At 27.1% G+C, this 27009-nt stretch overlaps 2 protein-coding genes across 2 annotated transcripts; both read left to right on the plus strand.

Moving 5' to 3' along the window:
- Positions 1-4980: 4980 nt before the first annotated feature.
- LOC107165484 (uncharacterized) lies at positions 4981-7516 on the plus strand. The gene is made up of 3 exons (XM_015513734.2): positions 4981-5135; positions 5214-5530; positions 7057-7516. The coding sequence occupies exons 1-3, from the start codon at positions 5106-5108 to the stop codon at positions 7316-7318; spliced, it is 609 nt and encodes a 202-aa protein (XP_015369220.1). The 5' UTR covers positions 4981-5105; the 3' UTR covers positions 7319-7516.
- Positions 7517-13109: 5593 nt separating this feature from the next.
- Positions 13110-26815, plus strand: LOC107165482 (uncharacterized). Its single transcript, XM_015513733.2, has 2 exons — positions 13110-13450; positions 24990-26815. The coding sequence occupies exons 1-2, from the start codon at positions 13421-13423 to the stop codon at positions 25329-25331; spliced, it is 372 nt and encodes a 123-aa protein (XP_015369219.1). The 5' UTR covers positions 13110-13420; the 3' UTR covers positions 25332-26815.
- Positions 26816-27009: the final 194 nt, after the last annotated feature.

Raw genomic sequence — 27009 nt, forward strand, 5'->3', positions numbered from 1 at the left:
AATGTTCATTGCTTAGATAAAAATAATATAATAAATAATAATCAATTGAAAATAATAAAATGGTTAAAGTATAGGTATTTACTTACGTTAAATCAATCTTAAGTGTATCTTTTTCTAAAAAAAAAAATACATTTTTATTAGAATATAAATTAAAACAACGTTTATTTAAAATACATTAGTTAAGGTATATCTATACCTATTTATATATTTTATATTTTGACAACCTATGCATTTTAGAGCTATAATTAATATCACACAATATTCTATTAATCATCTTGTACAAAAAAACAAGGGTGTATTTAAGGGGACAAATGGGACCCGTGCCCCTCGTCCGCATTCACCATATTTTATAATTTTTTATTACTTACGAGTATTGATCTCTCCCTCTAATTAAATGTTATATGTTTATATAAAACATTTATATTTTGGTTATTTGATTATAAATTATGACATTATCATAAGTATGTGTAATTTTAATTTTCAGTTTATGCCCCTCCTCCCCCTATAAGACATTTCTAAATACACCTATGGAGAAAGAAAATTGACGGAATTTGAATAAGGGGAATTTTCAAAACTTAGTAATTTGTATAAGATATTTCAGAAAATGTCATCAAAATTCAATCATTTTGTTGTAAACCGAGTAAACTGACTTAAACAAAACAATTATCAAGACAAGAAATAATAAAATAAATATAACTTTAAGATAGTCAAATCAAGTGTAATGTAAATAAATTATCAACCTGTAATGTAAACTGCTATCATATTATGAAACGTGATTGAAAAGTCGATTATAATTTATAATATTTTCATACCTGCGAACTCAAATGACTATAAATTATACATGTAACTATGTAAGTACACTTTACAAAAATATTATGTTTTCAAACATTATGGTTTATCGATATTATTATAAGGTGAAATAATAAACTTTAAGTTTTGAAAGTCGAAAAAAATATAGTTTTGATCTCATTTTTAAGAGACTACATCTGTGAAATATGTTGGAAGTAATTGTGTAGTTATGATTTTGTTTTTGAGGGGGAGTGGGGATATTTTTTTAAACTATACCATAAAGAAGTGTATTTTTTTTAGTATAACACTATACACAGACACACAGTAAAATAATTTATATTGAATATTTTAACTGTTTAATAACACATTGTTTTAATCTATAATACATAATTTGTATTAAAGCCAACGACATTATTTGCTCATCGTTATTCCATTAACATGAAAAACGCAAGAACTTGAGAATTTGAATAGTGGTTCCTTAAATGCTCTAAATGTTTAATAAATAGGCATTTTTTTAAAAAAAAACTACATTTTAAGGATTTACTCTAAATAAGTTATTTGGAAAAACTTTGATTTTGATAGTTGATCATTTACCAATTACATACTAGGGTTAAGTTTTTAAGGACAGCAAACATAGAGGTTGATACATTACATTATAATATAAAAAAGGTGGAGTAGTGGGTATCACTATGCTGTACAGTAGGTGTCTATAGAGAGGTCACTGTAATGGATCAGTTAAATCGGAATACAATAATATAAAACTATTATAAACGAAAAACAATAACTTCGTCCAAATATGAACTTCAAATATTTATTTAAAAAAATTGTATTTATATATTTTTTGGTTTCAGTATGAACTGCTTATATGGAAAACCTAGACTTAAGTTTAATCCTTAGCTTTGAAAAATTAACATTTTATACATTTTAAACTATAAAATAATTTCCAATTTTTTTAGGATTTTGATGAATTTGACTGAGAATATAGTTTATTATTATTTTGAATTAAATATAATATTAATAAGCCATTTAACTGGACAAATGGTTCTGATCGGGTTTTATTTATATATAATATAGGCGTATTTTATAACTTTAAATGGTATACAGGAGATAGTTAGGTGCTTCAAGAATATCGAGATTATTTAGTATAGCCAAGGTTGGTATGTATTGTTACATTTCTCTTGTATTGAAATTTAACTACCTAGTTTTAAACACGATGATATATACATTCTATCAAATAGGAATAAAACATTATTAGGCTACTTTGTTACCACAACTTAAAATTTAATGCTTATAATATAAAAACCAATTTATGTAATATTACCATGCAAATTATATAAAACCTAAACCATTAGTACATTATTGTATATTATCGGAAAATCAAAAGCTTCCTCGCTCTGTTTAGAATTTAAAATAATTTAGACCGTAAAATGATTAATGCAATTTGAGGTCTTTTTATTAATTTTATAGAGGTACCTACATATTATACATAGTTAATTTCGTCGTTTCAGGGCTACAATAAATACAATGTAAACAGTCAATACATTGAACAATGAACATTATAAACGCTCTATAAAAAAAAGTATTTGATTTTTTTCATAACTTAAAATTTAATATCATTATTTAATATTTTAGATTCTGAGCGGAGCGAGGAATGTATTTTTTTTTTTATTGATCTTGAACTTTACACAAATAAATTTCCGCTTCGACAACACGGGCCACTATAGCGTTACATTTTTAGTAAGATACAATTATATAATAATAAATATGATATATAATTTAAATAATTGTACAGAGGAATGTATTGATTTTACCTCGATGTGTGTTTTTTAATTTTATTTTAGACTCTGAGCGGAGCGAGGAATGTATTATATTTTTTTGTGTCTGTCATCACGTTTTGGGGCAATAAAAATGCTCCGATTTTCGACTTCAGTACCTTGTTAGATCAGAAAGTGAATCTAATTGGTATTTTGGGGGGGTTAAATGTAAAAAGTGTTCAATATTTTTCTAAATAATCGGAATAAACAAACTCAAAATTAAGGAAAAAAAGGGAACAAAATCAGTTTTGGTTTTTGATGTAACTTTAAAACAAATGACTATAGATAGGTACATGCAATTTTCACCGAATGTTTATGTAAGTATATTCTATCCACCATGCAAATTTTCGACTTAAGTTGAATTATTCATAGGCATATGCAATTTTCGATCATTTTTAATTTTTTTTAAATTAATATCGATAAAAATTTATTTGTTGGGTAAAAAAGCTTGAAAATTTAATTCAAGACACCTAACATATTTTTAGGCGTGATAGCAGTTGAAAAATAAAATAAATTCATAGTCAAAAATTATTATTTTTAGCATTAATTTAAATTTTGACAAAATACGTAAACATCACGAAAATTCGCAAAGCATACTGTTACAGTAGCAGTTGAAAAATATTAAAAAATACATAGGCACGATTTTTTTTATAGGCATTAAAAGTTAAAATTTTTAACTAAATACGTGAAGATTACAGCATGTTCAAATTAACTTAGATAGAAATTCATAAAAATTTTAATTTTTAATTCTAAGCTTTGAAAATGTAATTCAAGATTTTTTATAAGTTTGTCTACCTTTATCGAAAAAAAATGTCCACCACAAAGTCAAATTAAATTAAACAGCTGTAATCCAAGATTCACTAGCACTCCAAGTTTTTCAAATATATTAAAATCACAGTGAATTATATAATATATTATAATGTCATAACCACTCATAACTATAAAGACCAGATTTACACGTTTTTACATATCGTTACTGTGTCTATGCAGTTTTATGAGAGTAAAAAATGTGTACGATACGTTCAATTCTGAATGCGTAGAAAAAAGTTTTTTTTGCATATTATTTGAGAATATTTCATGGGTTAGAGAATATTTAACCCATTTAGCATATTTTGGAATATTTCTTAAATAGTGAGAAAAAATTTCTATTTAAAAAATGTCCACTGGAAAGTTAAATAATTTAATAAGTATTAATAATAAGTAAAAATAATCTATAATATATCATATATCTTAGACAGATAAACCGTATCCGCCCAGAATCGTTTTTCGTATTTACAATGATGTAATATCATTTGATTCAAATTAAATTCCATCCATTACAGTAACCCACTTGAAACCTACTGTAGAGTAGAGCGATATTCACTTTCCCGCTTTTTTTATATTATATTCTGTGCCACCGCCACTACCCTAAAAATCATCTATATTAAATTTATAATTTGTAATGTTATGCATAACAATTATTTTGTAAGAGTCAACAAAAAATTACAGCTTAGGATTTTATACTTTAAGTCTTATCCCTATTTCTTTGGATTTAATTTTTTAAATAAAAATAAGCCTTTTCAAACCTTTATGAAAAGTCTTAGGAATCTTAATTACGTTTTTTTGTAATAAATATTTTGTTACGTATTTTTGTATAATATTTACAATTTATTATTGTACATTTGTACCTAATATTCTAATTTTTAACTAGATATATAGTTCATAGTTAGGTTTAAATGATGGTTTAATTCACCAGTATGTAATTTATATTTATAAAATATATATAAAATGATAAAAAAAATGCAATATTAGATATACCTATAAGGCTATAACATATTATAATTTACAATATTAGCATTTGTATGTGTATGCATAATGTGCACTAAATAATTATGTAGGTACCTAATAAAATAAAATTATCAAATACCTATATCATCATCATTGTAAAAAAATTAATTAATCTTTTTTTGATCATATTAAAATGTATAAAGAACACACATGTGACATACAAAATTCAAAGTATTCTCAGAATAAGTGAAATTAAATTTCAATAATAACATATAATATTATTATGTTAAATATATACTTATGTGAAATCCATCAAGTTTTTTCAGTATTGGTACGTTTTCATTTTTTTTTTTTTTACATTCGATGGTCAATAATTAAAATAAATGCTGTCCTTTAACTGAAGGTTAAATAGTGGCTTAAAGCATTTTATATGAAGTGTAATACAAACAAAACATCTAAATTAATAATTTATATAGGCCAATTTTCAAACGGTTTTTTGTTGTTGGCGTTGTCATCATGGGTACATATAAAACCACAACATGACCTTACGGTTAATCAGACATCAGTGATCGATGGCCATATATCTAAACTAATTTAATACATCACGTTTTGTCACAGGTAAATGATCACAATAATTTATATTTTATTTCATTTTATATATAGAGGTAGGTTACGATGTAATGATAGGCATTCACATAGTTTTATTCAAAGAATTAGCTCGTTCTAAAGAAAATTATGATGGACTCATTACCAATGTTTCACATGGTAATATTTTTTAAAACAAAAATTAAAATCATTTGCTCAATATTATATTAATAAATACTGTTAATAATTATGTTTTAGCTTGTTATAACTACAATGATCATAACTGCTGATGGACAGATAAACCGTTATATAAATCCTACATGGCTGGAAATGGATGCTAACAGCGAATTCTATCCTGGTGGTGAAGTAATAAGTCAAATCCTTCAAGCTTACGGTTTAGGAGATAGTTATGGACCTTCACGACTTAGATCATCTGTTCTCGATCGGAATGGTTACGGGAGATCTTATCCAAGAAACCGAATTGTAAACAATTTGAACAATGTATATGACTCAGATCCTTTATTAACTCAGGAATACGTTGATCGTAATTATGATTATGTTGACAACACAATCAGGTAATTTAATATTTAAATTTTATCTTATATTTGATTTATGACAATATAAGTGGCCCATTTACAACGAAGCATTAAGTTGTATGTAGGTTATGTTTATAGCCTATATAGGTACTAAATAGACTCCATAGAGTAGGTAGGTGTGACATGTACTTGTGATTTATCAAATCAGATCTCACCCCCACCTTTTTACTGTTAATTATTCGTTTGATAATGTGTTGAACATTTTTATGTACCTAATTCAAAATTTAAATGATAAGTTTCTTAGTTATTAACATTTTTGTACTAAGGATAATAGACCTCAAATATGGTTTTGCTTGAATATAAAATAGACTTAAAATATTGGAACTAGTATTTATTATACTTGGACCATGTTCACAAATTATCATTGTTAATAGATTGATATTAATGAATATAATTTACACAAATTTATATCTCCATAGAATGTTCCTTAAATAGTACAATAAATCTAAAAATACCACGAATTTAAAAATATCATCTTTAAGTATACTTAAAATTTCCAAAAATCTGGATTTTGAATAACTCCGTTATTAAAGAAAAAAGAATGAGCATGGCTGGGAAATCACTCTGTATATATACTAGATTATTTCATAGTAATTAAGCATTTGATTCACTGATGATTCACTTCAAGCAGAATTTAAAATCATTAAATATTTGAACATAAAAAATTCAATTCTGAAATAATTTACAAAAATCAGATTTAAAAAATTGTATAAGAAAATACTAAAAATGTATTGGACACCATAATATTTGTCTCTCTAAATACCGGTTTTGAATTAATATAAATCCCATAATTGTACTGTAAATTGTGATCAAAAATAATATTAAAGTCTGTTTTGTAAATATACCATAAAATTAAACAAATATGAAAATCCATGTGTAAAAAAAATGTTTATTTAAAAATATATTACCTTTATTAAGTACCTACTTAAAATTAGAAATATGAACGACTATTAACAAAAATTTGTTGTCTTATATATTTTTCGAAAAAGTTTGACAATTTTTAAAAATAACCTAAAATATGTACCTATTTGTGTCCACTTCCCAGTTGATATAGAGAGACCATATGATTTTGTCAAATCATTTTTGTTACTGTAGAAAAATATTTAAATAATAAAAAATAAAAAATAAATTATTAAAAAATATTTGTCACAATAGTTTTATAAGAGAGAGGTAAATAAAATAAACCTTTCATTTCAATACAATACATTATTTTAATATGATTTTTACCTACTTTGTCAATACTATGTTCTGTAGTTTAGCAATTTATTTCCACGTTGAACTACATACTTTTTCTCACATTTAAGGTTGTGAATTATACACGACTAAAACAACTTAAACAAAATAATGTTATCAAATGAAAACCGAATAAAATATATTTATTATATTTTAAATGCGTATTTTTTTATTTATCATAGGAATGTATTTAACCACATATTTTTTTCTGATTTATTTTCAATTAAAATGTTGCATACGATATAACATTCTAATAATAAACATTTTTTCAGGGGTTCTAACCATAGGAATAGGAATAGTTTAATCGATATTCCTCGGAGAACTAGGATTAATATGGTTTCTGCTCCGAGAACTATTTATTACCCAGCCGATTACGTAGACAGAGATCCTCCAGCACTATCTTACTCAAGGTCAAGATCGGTAATCGGAGATCCAGTAACGTCCCAGGAACTAATAGTTCGTGGCCGAGAAACTTCGAGACTTATCCCAAGATCCACTGTGGCAACCGAAACCAACGAAAAACGCAAAATTTAGCAGATTTCCATACATATATCATGAGTTCAGTAATGTCTAGACATGGTGTGTGACTTGGATAAAAATTAAGTTATAAAATCAAGTATTTTGACTTTATATAATACTTGTCCTATATATGTATATTACAAAGTTGATTTATAAAAAATTGACTTCTATCACGTTTCTTGTATCGTAAATAAAAAATATATATATAATTTATTTTTTCTTGGTTTATTTTCCTATTATTATGCAATATACGGATCACGATTCTTGGCGACGCGAGTGAATTAATGCATGATTTTTGGCTATGCATGCTACCTAACTATACCTAATATTATAAGAAACAAGAATGCGTGTCAGACGAAATAAAAGTGAACGTGTGAACATTTTCTATGACAGTCAGACGTAGTTCACATTATAATAGTAAGTAGATACATATTATAATATATTATATATGTGCACTCAACTCTAAAGTGTTTTATCTTCCCAACGTTGTATTAGTGTACAGTAGATATTATAAATATAGTAGAGTTACATATATAATATGAACAGAATTGGATTGACTTAAACAGTTATATATTATATATTATTGTTTTAATAATATACTTAAACGAAAGTATACTTAAAGTATAATACACAATATACATGATACATCTATATGACTATATATTGCTATGTTTGCTTGTGACGTATTATATATCTTTAATGCGAAATTATGTATTGATACGAATATACAATACCTTCTTTATATTATGTTATATTTGTATAACGTTAGATAATATGGATATATTATTATTATTCGTATTATTTTATAAATCGTTTTGAGACATCAAATTATCAGCAAATGCCATTTAAATTTCTGTACATTCTTATAAGTCATCATGCGTTGTAAAATCAGTTGTTCTCTCGATGATAGAAGGGGAAATTACTAGTTTCACACAATGTATACAAAACGTAGTCCAATTATTATTTCGTTTATGCACTCTCTCCCGCACTGTCTGTCCGTCCGTCCAATTGTGTTTGCTCTAGTTTCAGTTCATTGTTTGTTTTCGTCATTTTCGCAACTATCATTATAGGGTAAAAATATCGTGATCTGCATTTAAATTGAACCTAACATTACGTTAATGCATTTAGGCTACTACGAGTACTTACCACTCATGATGCAGACACGCTTTTATTACTATACCAAGTATACCTACAATAAGAGTAATAAGACCCTGAAATTAAAGTATTAAACACAATATTGTACATTTACGTAGAAATATATAACTACTTTTATTATGGTCGCAATTTTAAAAACAATAATAACTATTTATTTTATAATAAAAAACAACTATTGATTGTAATTGTACGAATATTAATTATTATCGATTGCAAAGCTAAAGAATGCCAAAAACCCAGTGAAACGGATTTAAAATCTTAACGCATTCAATGTCATAACTCATATATTCATATACTTATATAACAAAATAACTTAATTGATATAATAAATAACATACTAAACACTCGTGATTGCAGACATATCATATAATGTATATTATCAAGTTTTTAATACAAAAACAATTCAATTATTATATTATTGGCAATGATAAGATTTACACGATACGTCGGAAGATGGTTACAGTAGCTTTGCGCAGGTACCTATGCGCATAAACAGAATATGAAAATATAATAATACATCATTAATTACGTCAAATAAATTTAATTTAAAAGTTTAAGCTAAGATTATATCGTAGAATTACATATGTTCTCTGCAATGAGTTATCTCGTATACCTAATTATCTATGCAAATCCTCGTAGTATTTTTTAAAATTATATAATCTAAAATATAATATGATGATTATAGTTCGCATGTTTGAAATATTGAAATATGATTTATCAACTAATAAGATTTCATGTACTTGGGTACAATCATGCATTTTGAGCAATAACACCTATTAAACCTATATTCTTTCCAAAAACTATTTGTACCTATAACCTAAATTCGTTAGTCATCGCGCAATCGTACAACATAATATAAAGTACAGTGAAATTGATCTAGGATTGACTATAAATGATGCATAAGAAATTAATAGATTTTTTTATTATGAAACATTTTAAAATAATGGAAGCGTTAAATATATAATGTATATTATATGTGTATATTGTGTGTACCTTATACACAATACATATATACGTATAGCATGTACGCCGTACAGTAATGATTGTTGTGATGTAATGAACGCCTACAATTTTATACACAGTTCTCTCAAATTTAATTTAAATATACATTTACTAAACAAACCACTCCCGCATAATATTAAATGACCACACAAATATTAAACTCAAGGATACAATATTTAAATTATACAGATACTTAAATAATATCATCATACGAATAAACTTATCATTCTATCTCTACATATAGTTTTATTTTAGTTTTAGCTATGATTATATTTGTACATTTTTGATTAATCAATATTATGCAATATTACATAAAATACCTACATTCTACAATAATGCACTTACGACCTATACCTATTCAACATCATTCTTAGCCTACTATTTTAAAAACAAAAAATAAAGATTATGTTTTCACTAGATTTTTGTGATGAAGACTCATCGTATATTAATATAATACGAGTATTATCATTTAAGGTACTGCAGTATCTGTAATATGAGTAGATCAATCTTATGATTTAAACTTATAACCATACGATAGAGACATAGAGGAGATTTTGCGGGTTAAGTATTTGAGTTGAAGTATTATCAACTTTATTTTTAAACACAATTATCAAAGTAATTTAAAAATTAAGAGATACATTTTATATTTATGTCCAGTGTTGATATGTTTAAAAGTATGTAATTATACTTTTCTTTAAAATGAATACAATCTATTGACTATTTACTAAAATATAATTTTGATTATATTAATCTTAGAAATACATTGGTTCTTTTTTATTTTAATTAATGTTATTTGCTATTATTTTTTTAGTTTAAAAGTATGTTTTAAATTGTATGCATGTCTGCTTATTTTTTATCTATTGGAATTTTTTTTATCCAATTGGTAACACACAAAGGAAAAACTTTAAAAAACATTTTGAAACATCTTAGGCTTATGCCATAATTATACCAACCTAATTGCTGGCTATTTTCTTTTAGGTAGTCCTAAACCCTTAAGATAATGGGTATTTAAACAGAATTTAAATATTGTATTGAAATATTAAATATATTTATTAATTTACATATTTTAAAGGCTGTAACTTAAAAATTCCACGAGTTAGGTATAGGTACTTAGGAATGTTAACGATTTCTATTAGTTATTAATGTTATTACTATTGTAATTCTAAAATAATTCAAACTCCGCTTTGAACCATTTTTTTAAACTATGATTTATGATATTGCAATACTGAATAATAATGGATAGGTATACATCACTATCCTATGTCTAGCGAAGCGAGACGAGCTCTACTATCTATTAACCGGTATTTGTATCCTGTCCAGTTATTGCATTCATAATATAACTAAATAATTATTGTGTTAGTAATTAAATTTACGTACAAATCAATGACAATAATTATTGTTATTTCACGTTTATTTGTGTTTGTATCATTTATATTTATACCATTAATGTTAAATAAACTGGATTTATTTAATCTATAGAATTTAAAATGTATACCTACTTTATTACTTTAATACTTACCTTTTACAGTCATATACTCATTAAACTTAACACAATATAATATGTAATAATATGTTTCACTAACCTTCAAAATACAATGAAATTCCTGTACGATTTTAGTCACAAAAAAATCAAATATCCGCGTAATTCACATTTTTTCCCATATACTGTATATATTATCTATTGTCATAAAATTAATAACTAATATTTAAAAACTAACAACAATAAAAAAACATTCATATGGGATGATTTTTATAACAAATTGTATAGTTATATACGAAATGTTTTTTGTTTAGAAAAAAAAATGTACTTAAACAATATTTTAAAATCATAAAATAATAGGCACCTATGCATAAAATATTTTTTGTTAACCTACATTAAAATTAAATCCCATAAATAACAATTCCTATCATTGAAAATGTATATATGTTACACTTATTATATTGTATAAAAAGTAGTGTGTAGTTTAAAATGATATTACCGTTATCATAAGTATAGGTATGGTATATGTATATTGTATATACCTATATATATATATATATGGAAATATGTAGGTATATTGCAATGAGATAAAAAGAAAACATATATAGAATACATAGAAATAGAAATGCTACTGAGAATGAAGAGGAAGTTTAGGGTTTTCTTATAAGTAAGAATCCATCTCGGTTTAAAGATAAATAATTCAGTATTTGGGACTGATGCTGAAATATTGTGAGAAATTGTAAGATGTTTTGTGACATAAGGTAGGTATAGTAATAGTATTGCCGTATAGTTACAAGGTACATTATATACTATTACAGGTACATTATTGTGTGCCCTATGCACAATATGGGCCTGATGCCGGAGCACAAGGATAACCAGATAACCTCTAATAGGTACCTGCTTATTGGAACTCAAACTATGGAGGTACGAATTACGAACTACATAGTCTATAAGTATCTACATTATACAATGTATATAAATATAAATCAGCTTTAAAATGTAATACCTAATATTACCTATGCATATGCTTACACTCCTACACCATACAATACCTATAACTATACCTTGTTTGATAGCTGTTTTCCAACTCTAGTATATATAATCAACTAGTTTGATATTTGAATTTAATTCTTTGATTGATTTTTTTTTTTAAACATAACATTGAAACAAAACGATAATCGAAACATATATGTAGATTGTAGGTATAATGTAGGTACATGTGAATATAGGTAAATACTAGACACATAATATATATATATATATATATATATATATAGCATATTTAATATATATACATAGGCGTAATCTGAGGTAAAATCTTGGGGGGCAGTCTGTGATAAAACTAAATTTATAAGGTAGGTATAAAAAAAATTGGCTTTATCCCTCTCAATAAATAAATCATACTGATTTGTGGTTTATTTCCTTTTATACTGAAAAATAATATCATGGCTAAATAAAATTTGTTTAGCCATGATTAATATACAATGCTATACTGCTATAGTATATTTTTTGTTAAAATAAAGTTAACTTAGAACTATGATAGGGGGGCAAAAAGACACTATTACCCACTCAGCAAAATATTTAAGGGGGCAGTTTCTCCGTCTTGCCTCCCCTAGATGAATATGAATATAAATATTGATTATTGTAATAATTGCAGGAGTGAATAATTAATTTAAATCGACTAAAAGTATACGAAACAAACAACAATAATTTCACAAAATATAAAATACATCCAATCTTCAGCACTTAAATATTTTCATCCACATTTACGTAGGTACCGTTTATTTATTGTTTTCGAATTAAACATGCGCCGCAAGCCATTTTTGGATAATAATACCAATATAGGTGCTTACCTATGTTAAATGTAATATTGCGTACCTAAATAGCGTGCTTAATTCTATTTTGTTGTACAATATTATAAATTGTAATATATATTCTATATTAAATTCTAATGTAGAATGTTACGTGAGGATGTAATAACTGCAGCCAGCTGGCATTGGCGGCGGTGGCTAAAACGTGAACAATTATTATTGCGAACTCGTGATATACTACTTTTGTTTGTTTGTGTGTGTAGTATTAAAAATAATAATGTATATACGTATGGGGGAAGTCAACGCGTTTGCAAACTAGAGTAAAAGGAACACCGCCTCTGAACTGACTGAACTACATCGTGATCACGCTAACGTGAATCAGTCATGCTTTGAACGCTGTTCTCGTACAGACTTGTTTTTCCTCGCGCAACTGACCGGTGTTTTTCAAAATATAATAATATATGATATTGATATCTTCACTAAATACTATTTTTAATATACAATTTAATTTTGTACCTACGATGATTATATAGATTTCACAAACCAAATATATATAAGACACAGTACATTTTAAATTTAAATCAAAATTTACAACAGTTCGGATGTCATAAGTATAAGTATAGTGGAATGATAAATTAATAATTATAGTTCTTAAATGCCATTATTCAAATGTTCTGTTATATTGTGAAGTATCTGCAGGTACGTGACTATAACCATAATACTTATTCTGTTATTTGAATTATTTAATTTTAAGACGTTTACCGTGTAGATTAGGTACACTTAAGTAGGTTGGTATATTACATTTATACATTTTCTAGTTATTTTATTTTACTTACATATTACAACTTCAGTACCTACCAGATAACTATAGCATAGGTAATCACTAATCAGTACATCAGCGATTGCCGATTTATTATAGTCCATAATAAGTCTAGACTCTTTAATAATGATGAATTATTACTATTACTATTATTAAACTATATTCTATATACTACACGTGTTTTTAAATTTAATTTTAATTTTCCACTTGTTAATAAGTTATTAATTGGATAATAGATAAATACTTACAGTATTTTAAGTTAAGGTACCCTAAGTGGATATTGTGGCATTACACAAATTTAGTAGTGGTTAATTTATTTAAAATATAAGATGTCAGTTAAAAATTATAAATAGCACCTACTAAATAATTTCTTAGACAAATATAAGGATAAAGAATTATAGGTCAAATAATTTTTTTCTTTTTATTGATCTTATAAACTCGGCAACTATAGCCATTATAGTTACAATTTAATTTGGGTTACAGTATTTACAGTTTTAACAAATATTTTTTTTTAGATAATACAACATTAAAAGTGAAGTTAATATAATTACTTTGTACCTATATAAAACTAATATAAAATTTTATAATTTTATTTTATTTAATTTTTAAAGTTTTTACTATTAAACATTTTTATCACCGGACTGTAAGCCTGTAACTCTACACCTATATATAAGTAGTATGTATATTAATAAATTGATATACAGTTCGAACATAATTATACATGTAAATGTCACTGTATTTTTCATTAAGTATAATACATTTAATTGTAATAGTAGGTATATTATATTTCTTGATTGCTCATTCTGCCAAAATTTAAAAATCTTAAACCCTAATTGATCCTTATTTTTTGTTATTTATTACTTATAAGGTAAGTATATACTCACATACTTAGGTATTTAGGTATATCGTATTTTATACCTACTTATATATAGACTAAGTGAAAGGTTTTACATATTGGTTGCAATTGATTAATTTTTTAAGTATTTAACTTGACTTTTTAAATAGCTTTTATGAATATATTTATGTTTAGTATAATTTACATAAAATGTATTACCTACACTTAACATTTATCATACAAATTTCTACTATACAGTCCTATCTACAATTAAATATGTTTTGTATTCTTTATTATACCATTTAAGTTTATTATTATTTTAATTAGAAAGTTGTTTCACCTTCAAATAAAATATACAAGTCCTTAAAAAATCCAAATTTATAAAATGTTTAATAAATGTCACAACATTGGATATCATATTGTAAGTCTTGAGTAGTATAATTTTAGCGGTTCTAGCACCTAGTGTCCTAGTCCCTTGTCGATGCGAGTCAATGCCTTGCGCTGCCATTCCCCCTCCATGCCATGCTGTGCCGTGGCTTTCTCCAGCACGTGTTACGTGCCCCCCCCCCCCGAAAATTAAAAGTGGTCAAAACTAAAATAATAGATAAATAGTATCATATCATATCATATATTATACATGATATAGCAAACTATTATTATAGTAGATGATTCATTATATTTTCATATTTTCATTTACCTATATCAGAAATCAATAATCGTCTATAATCCTAAAATTATCAATTATCGGTCAGTCGTCAGTAGTTCAGTACACCTCCAATCATAAACTATACAGTACACAAATGAATATCGTTATGTCTTTTAATATTCATAGTATTTATTATTTTATTAGGAATATCAAACATTTGCTTGTTATATTTTTATTTATTTCGTTTTAAATTATATTACGCGTTATGTTCAAAATTGCTCTACTTTGTAAATTTAAATAAATATACTAACAATAATATATTATTGTTCGAATACGCTATCTAGTTGTTTTAACTGGATTAATCTTATTTTAACGCGGTAAGTAGATATGAAATATTTTAGCAATTCATGGCTTAAAATGCTATTATTACTTAAATAAGTACATTGAAAATCAATTTCCACCCAATCCTGCAATTACCAATAATCGAGCAGCGTGTTTTCAGTCGTATACTATAATGTACAAACAAATATCATTACGTCTTTTAAATTTTAATATTTCACATGCCAGAATTACAAGTTATTATTATAATAGGTAGATGATTCATCATATTTTCATTTAATGAATTAATATTAAGTATAGCATTAACAGTATTTTATCTTTAACGGTTTAAAATACAAGTCAAGGTAATATTTATAAATATTATATAGGTACAATATTTAGGTTATTATATAATATACATTAAACATATTAAACTAAATCTATTTCATCAATATTACCCTAACTTGTACTGTAAACCTTTAAAGATAAAATAAAAATTATTTATTTACAAATCATATTTTGTTAATTCAATTGACTGATAGCTGGTTTATAAAATAAAACAATTTAAATTGGAAGATTTTTGGGTTCTTCCTGTGAAACCGTAGTAATATGGCTTGGCCCGCTGGCAGGTGGTAGCGACGAATCGTCAACAAAACGATGCCACGTTTCGTGAATGCTGTTTTCAATTATAAACGCCGAAGCTTGCTTTTTATCTGAATGGTATTATTATAACTATTGACGATTGTTATGTTGTAAGTTTGTATTTGAGATCTATTTTGGTGTATTAAGTTAGACGGTGCAGCCCCTTTATCAAATACTTTTTGTAAAGCTCAATATATAAAATCATAGCCTATCTTTATAGAGGCCTTCGGCCCTTCGCACTAACATACATGGTTACGTTGGAATTATTTAGATTTCGTTCATAATTGTCAATACTGAGTTTCATATCGCCAATATTTTTTTGTTCCTTAAAAAAAAAGATTTAATTCAGTGCGTGTAGGTACATATGATTTGATATAATATAATATGAGATACAGCATGGTGACAGACGAACGGACAGCTGAGCGAAAGAAATAGGGTCCCGAATTATTGTACGCTACCCTAAAAATTATCATCATTATACATTTTGAATTTTGTACATACCTGCATAGTCCTTCTATGCCCTTGTGTGAGCTCTGAAGGAGGTGTTGGTGGAATATATGCAAAGGGTTTCTTGGTATATAGCCGTATTATCCGTGATTGAACCAGCCATGTTTAAAACACTTTGAGAGAGAGAAGAACGACTTGTCGGTAAAGTGATTGTGTTAGGTACAACTGATTACTGATAATATTGTAGACACTATACTCGACTTTATTTATACCACAACCGGCTCCCATCTTGCGCTTGACTTTCATAGCTGTAATATAGTAACTAACCAAGATGCGGCTTTTTCCTTAATACCACTGTTTTTGGATTTAAACACTTCCCAAGCTTGATTTTCAAATATTTGATCAGCTTTGTGTCTATCAGTTAGTGATTTACTTTTATCATACGCGATATCATGAGCTCTAGCCAACTCGTCAAACTGTTTACGCCTCGATCACCACGCGCCAGCCTTTCTTTTAATTTCGTTCCAGGACCGGCGAATCTAAATGCAAACCCAAAATTTAGTTAGGAATTAATAATGTAATGTACCGACTTACCTATAACCGGGTAAATGGTAATTCCACCGGTAAATGGTTTATTACTGAGTTAACAAGGCCAGAACCCTTATTGGTGTTTCGTTTACGAACGCGAGACATCGTGTGACACTATCATAGACAGTATTACATGTGTATTTATAGCGTAACGTTTGCTTTGCAAAATGCGTTTTATCGAGCAAAAGAAAAAACTTCGAGTTTATAACATCGATACCTCCGATACAGTACAGTATAGACATGACGAGTTATTTCCAAACACGATACGCTCGTAGTATTGGGGAGTTCGGGTTGCGGCAAGACGAATTTGATATATTTTCTACTCGTCGATGAAAACAGGCTTCGATTTGAAAACATTTACATATACTTTAAAACGCTGGAACAACCGAAATATAAATTACTGAAGGGTATTATTGATGGTATTGATGGAATTAACATTTTCACGTTTTTCGAGAACGATAAAGTCATCGCGCCCGGAAAAGTATTGCCAAACTCTATATTTATCATGGACGACGTTATTGGAGAACAGCAGGGGGTAATAAAGGAATATTTTTCCAGGGGGAGGCTTAATAAAGTAGATATATTCTATCTAGCTCAGTTATTCAATAGTACCCAAACAACTGATACGCGATAACGTTAATATAATAGTATTATTGTTCAAACAAGACGAAACTAATTAAAAACATGTTTATAAATTTATAATGAACACTGTTCGGGCGATATGACGTATATACAATTCAAACAATTTTGTACCGTGTGCTGGAATCGTGATAGGTTTGCGTTTGTAGTCATTTGTAAAGATAGTGAACGTGACAGCGGGCGTTACCGATTAGGGCTTGATACGCATGTAGTTATATAAGAGGGTGTTTTAAGTTTTTAGTGAATGAATATCATTTAAAACGCAATCATGACTCATGAGGGAGGAAAGTAATATATTAGAGGAGTTGGTAAAGGCTAAGGAAAGTATAAAACGTAAATATACCTCATCAAAAAACGGCGAAGCCGATGTTCAACAGCTGATGGTGCAAATATTCAAGCCAATTGCCACTTGCCCATGAAAATTATTTGTCGTTTCGGAATATATAGGCGTACGGCGTGTATTATACCGAGACGGTTAGACGCCTACACATTAAAAGACACATTTTTTGACGGGCTCGGAAAAGGGGTAGGTCTAAACCTCGATGGGTTTTTTACAATATTCTACTACGTTTGTTTTTCTATATAATATAGTGTTGCAGCAGAACGAGTGATTTCAAATCACCCTGTATAATATATATAATATTATCGTCCAACACGCATACAAGAACCGATCTCGGAGCACCGACGCGGCAGATGAGTGAAATACGCAGTTGTGACGTATCCAGTTTGTACTGTTTTCACAATGCAGGGTAACAACTATGGCGCACGCGCATGCGTGTGTGTGTTGTATTCGCGATTGCAATTCAAATTTGTAGTCGTATAAAAATAATTAATATAATAATCTGATTAACATATGTATAGTAGGATTTTATTATTAGTTTTTAAATTTATACTAGATAATAAAGAACTTTTCAAGGATTCAAAATATTAGAATTTTGAGTTTAAATAATCGTGCAACAAGTAAATTAATTTGTTTTTATTAGGTACCTGGTACATGTGTAGTTAACTTGTTTATATGTACCATATACAAATAATAAAAACCATGACCCATTATACAGGAGCCATAATAATAATAACTTGGTTACATACTTCATGTCTACATCGTGCAGCATTGTACATTTTATATTTTAGCTTACTTTTTATGAATATTAAAAACTTTTTATATGTTATACCTACAAATAAGATAAATTATTTTTTATTTAATTCCTTTAGTTTAAAAATATAAAATTACAACATGAATTGGGTTGAAAATCAATTATTAATGATCACTATTTACTTGGTACGTTAGTTGTTTATGCAATAAAGTTAGATAACTATATAAAAAAATAACTATAAATAGATAACAACTATTATTGTATTACGTGAATAAATCATAGAATTGATCCATGGACTTATATAGGGTAATTTTTATTATATATCTTCAAAACTGCAATAATAAAATCTTAAAAATAGTTTACATAAATATAAAATTACCCTAATATTGATAAAATAATATTAAAAATTGCTTCAATTCGACTAGTATTTTTTACGACAAACGAGTGTTTACCATATACCTATTTTTTATGACACATTTATAAAACATTTACTTTTATCCTATTTACGTATTATATATTGCTAGTGTTGTACACGGCCTGTGTCCAATTGATACTGTATAACATAGATCCAAAAACATCAGCGATACTCCAATATTTGAACTATACATAAATTCGAACATTTGAATTAAATACGCCATAACCAAATAAAAATATAAAATATAAAAACGTCCGTTATTTCGTTAATACCTAAATGGGTTACCATGTAATTATTTATGTTATAAATTATATAATTAAGTCATAGAGTACTCTATGAATATAAAACATATTATCTTTTATAAATATACACGTTAATAGATTCTGAGCAGATGCCTAGGTATAAGCTGGGTGCCTATTTATAAGTTTTATTTCCGTAAGGTTAGGTTGAATATAAATATATACATAATGTACCTAAAAACGTAAAAGGTAGGTACATAATTATATAGAATTACGCAATAAAAAATGACTTATACAGATGTCAGATAGATATTAAAGTAATACTAGTAATTAATTTACATAACTATTATAGACGTTTGGATTGTATATAGGAAAGTATAGATATATATAGATAACTTTATTTTAAGAATAGTTAAGAATTTAACTTAAGTTATAATTTTAATTTATCACATTACATAATTATTCTTATTTTTTTCCTTAAGAAGATATACCTAATACGCCCTAAAATAGTAAAACAGGTGAACAGGTTTGTGTGGGGTAATGGGGTGCCTAGAGTTCAAATGTTCAAAATGTACAATGATAGAATGTGTTAAGTGTTAAGTTTTGAAATTATGAGAAAAGTATATAACAAAATGTATAATTAAATAGTATATAAATACCTATAATAATTAGGTATACTAAACTTACAAAAATAAAATTATGATAGTATTATTAATATGAAGTACAGTCAGTACAGATGTATGATATTATAATATATAGACGATTACATTATAATTTATATAATGAGAATACATAATTGTACACAGTTTGATACCAATAGGCAATATAATAAGTTAGGAATAATAATATTTATCATTGCCTGTTTATAATAAAACGTAAACCATACCTTTAAATTTATCAAAAAAAAAAAATTATTACTTATACCGTTTAATAAATATTAATACTTATGGCGTATAGGTACCTATCTTATTATTTTAGATGCTTTTATAATATATGTATAAACTGTATAATATGACACATGGTGTATTTCAGTATTTGTGCGTATGAATAAAATACAATAGCCGATTATTAACATAATAATATAATATATAGTAATAGTATAATGTTATATAGTATGATTATATTATTACCTCCAATATATCATAGTACCTATAGTACCTATACCTATACTGTTCAAAATTTTTCAAAGTCAAGATATATGATATATTTACTTATAGTCTATACTGTGTACGAAATACACATAATTTAATAAAATCTAATATATTCTATTATTCAATAAATAGTGGCCATAAAGCATGGTATAATACAAAACACGGTTTTTACTTCTGCACAACGTTTACTAATTCTTATTGTTGTTGCCTTGTTGATAAACAATAAATTGAAGATAACTAAAAAAAAATGGACACGTTGATGACCCCAGATTACACTTATGAATAACATAATATGTATTCGTCGGTTATCCTTTTAGTATAATAAATTTTATGTTTAATGTAGATATTGATTAATCGTTTTCCGACGATAGATATTTTTATCATCCGACGGCACCTGCAGCGTCGGCTGTTTTGATTGTTCCTGTGGTGGCTCAATTTCGACGGACGAAAGAGCTCTTTAGAATAATATATTATTATGGTTAGATTTAGATACCTATATATTATATTTATATATAATATAGTTTGCGCTCGGACTCGGCGGTTCTGGACCGCTGAACCGCTACAATAGTCATCTGATATTTTGATCCGTTCACCAGGATAATTTTCTATGAAATTGTCATCAAAAATTCGTTGTGGTATACCAGTAAATCGCAGAAAATCGATTGTGAAATTTTAAATTCCTCTAAACTAATTACAGTTTAAACTATGATACTGTGACTCAGCTCTGTTGCAGTAGGAACAGCTACTATAGTATACATGTAGGTATAACAGTGTATTTTTGTGAAATTCATTTTGATTTTAATTTCTCTAACCTTTTCTATACACACATACTTTTTCTATTTAAATTCTACTCAGGTGTAATATATAAACGTGTGTGTAAGCATAAACAAGCACACACACACACACACACACACTGATATAATATCACGATGCCTATAATATGGCTGTACGCCTGTACATATATATAATATATTTGCATTCATAAATTCGCATATAGATAAAATCGAAATCGAAATGTTGTCACTATGTTCGACGTACGTGGTCACGTGGACAATGCAGGACAATACGCAGCTAAGCTGCTTACAAATACAACACTATACATTGTTTATAATAATATGTGTATATAACATGTATATGAAAACAGTGTTACGTTAGTGTGGGTGACCACTGTGGCACTGTATAAAATAATATGATGAATGTCTGATATTGTCATCGTTGAATCGTTCCTATTTTATATTATATTGTCAATTATATTTACCATTCTACTCATGAAAGGGAAATTCGGACGTCTTTCGCTCAGTTTACACCAAATTATCGATTCGTTTTCACCAATTGTACGTGTGAGGACCAAATTAAAACGAAAGTGACGGTGTTTTAATTTTTTTTTCACTCCAAAATTGTCTTAAATCTAGAGGTATTTAGAAGGGCAGTGGGCACTATATAATATATATATATATACAAAAAGGGGCTGTATATAAAACCTTTAATGTGACTAAACAAATTGGATTCCATAAACTTTCTTTTCGTATCAACAAAAACACAATAAATTTAAGTAACAATGCACAATCGTTATTTTATTTTCTATTCATATTAAAATATCTAATAATATTATAGACTAATTTTTTCTTTTGTTCTCTTAATTTATGAATTTAATTTAATAATTTAGTATTTTTAATAAATTTTAGGTACCTAGTAGGTTTTGTCAATACTTATGAAGTTTAAACTGTTTGAAATTATTTTATATTCATTCGATTATAAAACTGTTACGATTATTATTTTATCAAAAGAATGTGATTTTCATTTGCATCTTTTTCTAGTGCTTAATCTAATGCTTGTTTTTATAAGCATCTGATTTATATCACATATAGAATTCAATAGAACAAATTTAACTTTCCATTTTTCGGTATGTATTGGTGAAAAGGTCAATTTTTACTAATTTAGATGCATTTTCCTAATTTTTGTATTTATATTTGAATTTTTAGGTTTAAAATCTGAGTAATAGTTGTATATAAATTATAAAACTGATACTATAAGTACATATGAAAATATTATGCACATACTTGAATTTTCCAGTTCTTAGTACTATATTTGTATGGAATTTTTAATATCTATTGGAAATAGGTTGTTAGTAGGTTGTCATCTAGTATACTTATATTTTGTTATATAATGGGATTTTTATGACAATATGCCATCACTAAAAGGATTTATATATTATAGTCGACTATTTAACTATATGTTGTATAATTTAACCATACCTCTAGTTGTCATCATATATTAATATGTATATAATATATATAATATGTGAGTACCTAACAGGTAGGTAAGGTTAACAGGGGAATCTTGGACGGGAAACTACATTAAAAAGGTAAAAAAGTATGATAAATAGCGGAACCTCAAAAAATTTCGTCTGTAAAAATTAGTCTAATATCCGGTAATATTTTTTCATTCATTTTTTAACATCGTAGTCAAATTATAAAAAAAATAATGCATATAGGTACCTTTGTACATAATATGATGTCACACGGATGTCGGTCATCAATTTCACACTTTATAGTATAGCTAATTGAAAATACAAAAAAATGAGATACGGCTAAAAGTTTTTATTTTATATCAAAAATTAAAGACCATTGATTTTTAATATTTTAAGTAGTTAGGTATACTGATGGATTAAAATAAATACACAATCAATGATGATATAGCCGATATAGGTGACTATGTATTTGTATTAAAATTGTATACATTTTATCGTATGACATCTTTGTTCTTTGGGGAAAACCAAATGGTCATTAAAGCTTTAATTTTTTATTTTATTTCAAATAATATAGTATAAGATAGTTTGTAAAAAAACTACTATAGGTATACATCAAAATATCATTATTTTAGTAGGAATACGTAGAGTGTACCTATGTACTTATTTTTGAGGGCAAAGTTACAGCACCAGTTACCTTTACAAATAATATCTAAATTTATTCAAATTGCGTAGTTAAATAAGTAATCCATAGTCTATATTTTTTTTTATTGTAGATTAAAACTATTGTTTGTTTGCATTTAGATCGAACGAATTTAAGGGTAGTACTTATATATAGTCACGTATAGGCAGATAGGTACTTCAAGCTATATATCTACTGTACTGGAACTAGGGGAGAAGGGTTAGATCCTATCTTTTTTAGTATATTTACTATATACCTAAATGGTGTATCATATAACAATACAAACTTTAAAAAAGTAAACTTACCTAATATATATATTGTTAGCTAATGTCTACTACACAGCCATAATATTAATAATAGTAATAATATAGTTATAGGTAATAGTTTTAGTATAAACTATAAAAAATACCTACTAATATTACTATAGTCACTAAGTAATATAAACATTTTAGATTCTGAGCCAATCGTAATTTTATGAATAATATTATAAAAGTTATAACTTATAAGTAGTTACAGTTATGTGAGTCCATGAGCGTATAAATGTATAATTAGTAGGGCTAGGATTTATATGCAATAAAAAATTGTAAAATATGCATTTTATTTACCAAAATATGCAAAAACAAATTTTTATTAGGTATTATTTATTATAATTCATAATTTTTTATTACCTATTATTAGCTCATATTATTACATTAAATATTAGTTTAATTAGACGTAACTTGGCACTTTCACTTTGAACTTTCGGCATACTGGACACTGTTATTAAAACTTAAAACCATTCAAATTATTAAGTATAAACGTCTGCACATTTACGCAACACACGACGTGCCAATACAATTTTTCTGTTCTATCTTACTGTATAACAAATAACAATGTGTAAGTAATTCTACCGGTCGTCCGACCAACGATAAGGTAACGAACGGATATCATCTGACCAAAGATAAAATATGTAGTATTTATGCTATACATTTACGAAAATTCAATGGATAAACCAAAAACTGTCGGTTTCGTGAAGTATCATTTAAAATTAACAATAACTTATAAAAATTAAAAATGTTAGTTGAAAAATATCGAATTCTAAAAAAATCTATGAATATGCAATTATATGCATTATGTCCAAAATATGTAAAAAAAAATTGGTTCTATTTAAACGAGAAGAAGCCAAATCGTGGACAAATCTGACAACCAATCAATTTGGACTAAAGGAAAAAAAATATGCAAATTCATATAAATCTTAGCCCTAATAATTAGTATTAGTGACGATAGCTAGGATAGTTGGACTCTAGAAAGGTATTATTATTATTATTATTTTTTTTTTTGGTAGCTAGGTTTAACTTAGTTAGATATTATAGATTACAAATATATGCAATATAACAAGAGATTAAACGAATTTTATTATTAAAATGTAGAAGTATATATACCTACCTAATTTATACAAACTAATAATATACACTATACTATTTTTTTTCTTCAGAATGTCGTCGAAATGATGGCGTTGGCCTTTTCGTTGGCTACTCGTACAAACCGCGGTGGACTACGTACGTCCGTGCACTTTAGCTTGGTGCTGTTGGTAGTGTGTCAAAGTCTGTGCGGGACATCGAGCACGGCGTCTGCCACCCGCCATTGGAGTTTGGCCGAATTGTCGGTGACGTCTAGCGAGCTGCCCAAACAGATACCGGCGCCGCCTTATCCTGTACAGCAAAGGATCCAATCGACTCCGCACTATGACCAACAGCTTAAATTGCCATCGGGAAACGGTGTAGGTTCGCGGAACCATTACTATCCGTGGACCCGACCGACGGTGTCGATTATCTGAGCCGATTGATGTTATTATTACCCATAATTATTATTGCTTTGTCAACAATTTCATCGCTACATTATCAGATCACCATTTCGTGAATAGGAACCGGAACTGAACCGAAATGAGCCGGTTCCTTAAAGATTTATTCGTCATATCAAGGGAGGTTCTTGAACAGCTACAAGTGAGGAGGCGAAAATATTTTGCACATACTTAATATTTACATGCATATCCCATTTATTTTTTCCTATTGCTATCATATTTTTACACAGCCCAAAAGATGGGGCGCCACCTATCGCCCTTCTCCCCCTCGTAAGACCACCACTGCATCATTTAATATGGATCCAATACAGGTTGAACCTTCACTTTAACAAAATCCACAACACTGTTGAGCCCTAAGTAGGTCCATTTCCTTTAACTGTAAATGATCAGAATTTTTATCATGCCAGTTTTAAAAGCAAAAGAAGCGAGAATGACTAATCCAAAATCGGGACAGATCTGCAAATCAAATTATATAAAAGGTTCCAGTTCCTGAATCACTTATTAACTAAAGCCAGTATAACAATATTAAGCCAATAATTATATTGTTTTACCTATTTGGGATTTTTAACTGTTATTAATGATAAATATTAAATTATAAAATATTGTAAAAGAAAAATACATATGTAATACATGTTGCGGTGACCAAAGTTACCTGGCTAAACTACATGTACCTATATTATGTTACCTTCACGTTATCTATTATTTTTTTAAGTAGGTGCCTACACTTATTTTATGTTATTTATTTATTTTTATATTTAAAAAATAGTTAAATAAATTTGTATGTGAAATTATAACACAAATATTCATCATTAAGTATATAATTTTAAATTTATATATGAACCATTATAATATATGTAAAATATATATTCTTATACTATACCTAAAGTATATGAAAAATTAGTTATATTACACAAAGTTGTTCTATTGATAATCATTGTTTAAAGTACTTAGCATACTTGGTACTTCGTATTTTATTTAAATATTGCATATTTTATGTGACATAATTATATGTGTCTATATTACTTGAGTTATTGTTGATTTATTTAATAATAACTTGATAGATTTAAGGACAAAACAAACCTTATTAAGTATCAATCAAGAAAATATTCTCTTTATCAGTCAAAAAACTGTATAAAATGTTTTAGCTTTTTATAAGGTTGTAAATAATATTCAATAATTACTTCAAAGATATTTCTAACTAATTTAAAAAATAAAAAGAGGATAACTCACACTGATGTATAGTATATGTTCAGTTTAGCATGTACTACTTACTTTAAGGTACTCAATAAGAGTAAGCACCTATGTAATGCATTTTTTGATTGGACTTCAATTTAATTATGAATAATTGCATAAGAAAAAGGGTTGAAAAGATGGAAAAAAAATATTAAAAATGTCAAGTATCAATATAAATATTTGTTTATGAACTACTACAAAATAATAAAAATTGTTTTGCGTAAAAATGTTTGTTGTCTGCAATTGTTTTTATTTTACTCAATTGTTAAGAAAAAGTAGATGAGTATCAGACTTTCTTACTCATTTGGCACTTCTCTATACTCATATAACATATATCAACTAGATCCACTTTGATACCAAAAAATATACTGAAGTAGAAAATATACAATTATTTTTATTGCTCTAATACGTCGTAAGACGG

The sequence above is a fragment of the Diuraphis noxia genome, unplaced genomic scaffold (assembly GCF_037042655.1).
Source record: "Diuraphis noxia isolate RWA-SAM2 unplaced genomic scaffold, SU_Dnox_SAM2 contig0003, whole genome shotgun sequence".
In the NCBI taxonomy this organism is placed as follows: domain Eukaryota; kingdom Metazoa; phylum Arthropoda; class Insecta; order Hemiptera; family Aphididae; genus Diuraphis; species Diuraphis noxia.

Coding starts and splice junctions, on each gene's coding strand:
- LOC107165482 (XM_015513733.2), top strand. CDS start 13,421: ATGTTCTGTTATATTGTGAAGTATCTGCAG. Junction 13,451..24,989: donor ATATTGTGAAGTATCTGCAG/GTACGTGACTAT, acceptor TTTTTTCTTCAG/AATGTCGTCGAAATGATGGC.
- LOC107165484 (XM_015513734.2), top strand. CDS start 5,106: ATGATGGACTCATTACCAATGTTTCACATG. Junction 5,136..5,213: donor CATTACCAATGTTTCACATG/GTAATATTTTTT, acceptor ATTATGTTTTAG/CTTGTTATAACTACAATGAT. Junction 5,531..7,056: donor TATGTTGACAACACAATCAG/GTAATTTAATAT, acceptor ACATTTTTTCAG/GGGTTCTAACCATAGGAATA.